General features: G+C 36.4%; 1 protein-coding gene across 2 annotated transcripts in view; it reads right to left on the bottom strand.

Moving 5' to 3' along the window:
- Window positions 1-2,436, bottom strand: part of LOC119592178 (solute carrier family 25 member 35-like) — a 5,870-nt gene that overhangs the window by 1,667 nt on the left and 1,767 nt on the right. The window contains exons 3-7 of one of the 2 annotated variants that reach the window (XM_037941008.1): window positions 2,097-2,306; window positions 1,807-1,873; window positions 1,471-1,622; window positions 841-955; window positions 360-541 (exon numbers count right to left, since the gene is read on the bottom strand). In XM_037941008.1, the coding sequence (XP_037796936.1) occupies window positions 360-541; window positions 841-955; window positions 1,471-1,622; window positions 1,807-1,873; window positions 2,097-2,306 (726 nt within the window). Of the gene's footprint in view, window positions 1-93; window positions 542-840; window positions 956-1,470; window positions 1,623-1,806; window positions 1,874-2,096; window positions 2,307-2,436 lie in introns of those variants that run through there. The other variant, XM_037941007.1, reaches the window with a different exon arrangement.

Below are 2,436 nucleotides of genomic sequence, written 5' to 3'. Positions count from 1 at the left end.
TGAGGGAAAAGCTTCACAGATGAGATTCCAAAATATCTGCCACCAAGCGTCTCCCCAAACCTTTGGACTCATATAGAATCAAAAGATTTGATCTTTTTTATAAAACACAGCCCTACATTCTTCTTAAGCAGTTATCCCAGTGACTGATGGATGGGAGACACATCTGACCCCTCTTCTGACTGACATACAACATCCCTCGGAACTGTTCTTATTGTATCAAAGTGGAGAGAAAGCGACGGTAAGAAGGGATCGTGCACTTTTTGCATATCGCTCCCACCAGATCTCTGCGTACCAATGCCCTCTACACTTATCTGCTCTTCTGCACTTATTTCCCCTTCTTCTCCATCAATGGGACTCACTTTTAGAAAGAGCTTCTGGAGATGATCCCAAAACATGAGATTGAGGAAGCTGTGTGGACCAATCCTGAAGTAAATACCGGACCAGCCCTTGTAGAATCCCCAAACACCTTCTGTCTTGTAGATCTTCACTATGCAGTCCGTGATGCCCTTGTAGAGCAACCCACGGCCATGCTTGTCCAGGCCTGTGTGTGAATTTCACATGAATCGAAAACTCAAAATAGTGTGTGACAAAGGGGAGAAAATAAAGTGAGATGGTATTGATGTCATATGAATCAGAGATACTGATCATAATTGCTAAAGGAAGAAAAAATATCTCAGGTTCAGTTTGATTCCATAAGCCCATATAATGGAAAAAATAACTGCTTTTCAAAAGATTATATCTATATTTAGCACACACAAAAAAGAAGAAAAAATGTAAATTAAAGTACACGTCCAAATTCTTTGTCATTTATCATATTATATACCTAAAGGCACAGCTTACCTTGATTATAAATTCTTGTTGCAGTAACATCAAAGGGACTCATGAATGACGCAATCACTAAACCGCTAACCATAGCACCAACAAATGTACTTTGCCAACTGTCTCGTGGATACAACTGAAAGATAAACAAATCTAATTAAGGCAGGTAGTGTTGATACAACAATCTTTACAGTACAATAATTCTTTAACCATAAAATAACATACTCAACTTTGGGATATATTCTCAACTATGAAATAAACTCTTGCCTATAAAGATATTCTTGACCATAAAATGTGTTTTTTACAATAAAATATATTCCTGATTATGTAAAAAGCAAATCTCAAATTCTATCTTGGAAAAAGGGGAAATAAAAAAAGGTATGCTAGCTTATAAATGTCTTAATTTTTCACAGATTAAGACAAAAATCTACATATTCCAATTAATCATCAGTAATTCATAAGTCCTGTTAGGATTTGAACAGCACAGCAAAAGGATCAATTACACTTTTGCTTTCACAATTCCTCCATACACAAAGGTATCTATCACTTTACAATATAAAATCAGTACATTCCAAGATCCTCAAGTACTGCACCTCCATATACTCAAACAAACATCTATAATTTAGAATACAAAAATCAAGCAAATTTCACCCCATAATGGTCGAGCCAATCCTTGCTTTTTGAGTAAGAAAAGAGCTGTGCAGCTGAACCAACACCGACTCTAGGTATGGAGGTGGTTGCTCCTCTCCATAATCCTCTGACACCTTCTTGATTGAAAATTTTGTGCAGTGCAGATAAGAATCCTGAAATTTTGGAGAGAATCAAGAAGCTTGAAAAGAGTAATTCATTACTACAAAATAGACTTTATCTATCTAATACCTCCAATACAAAATAATAAATTATTATATTTCTATACTGAAAAATTAATGCCATGCAATAAAGTTATGAAATCATGCATTTCATGATCATCTCAAACAGCAAATATACCTTCATGCTTGTGCTGGTGACCCACAGCAATTGATTCAGCTGCATGTGATTGTAGGTGAGTCTTCACCTAAAGAATTGAAAATGAAAATATTAGAAACACACCATAAACAAACCTAGCACATTATCAGGCTTGGTTCGAATTATCATCATGAACAGAGGGAAGTATGAATCATCCATCAAAATGTATTAGGTATCATGATCAATGGTGAATCCAAATCAATTATCAAATATTCAAAGTATGTTATACAAAGATTGACAAATCATTACTAAAATCACTACCTATTACTCACAAGATAAAAAGGGCTGCCAACAACACCACCAACCACGCCCACAAAAGCTCCAGCTGCAATGCAACCCAGCGTTGACACACTACCGTCAGCATGAGATATGATTCCTGAGTCGAGGATCCTTCTGTACAGTCCAAAGCGCATTCCATTCATAACTACCTGATATGAAAGAGCTGGCAATAGACCCTTCTGGAGTCCTGATATCCCATCAGCCTGTAAAAGGGGATCTGGTGAGGGTTCTTTCATAGAAATATAATTCACGTTACTGGAAAGTTTCTTGACTTCACTCTGGGTTTGTTTTGAATTTCTGATATATAGAGTAGGATTAAGACTAAATATTGAC

Source organism: Penaeus monodon, chromosome 29, assembly GCF_015228065.2.
Source record: "Penaeus monodon isolate SGIC_2016 chromosome 29, NSTDA_Pmon_1, whole genome shotgun sequence".
Lineage (NCBI taxonomy): Eukaryota > Metazoa > Arthropoda > Malacostraca > Decapoda > Penaeidae > Penaeus > Penaeus monodon.
This window is presented reverse-complemented; position numbering and strand designations above follow the sequence as displayed.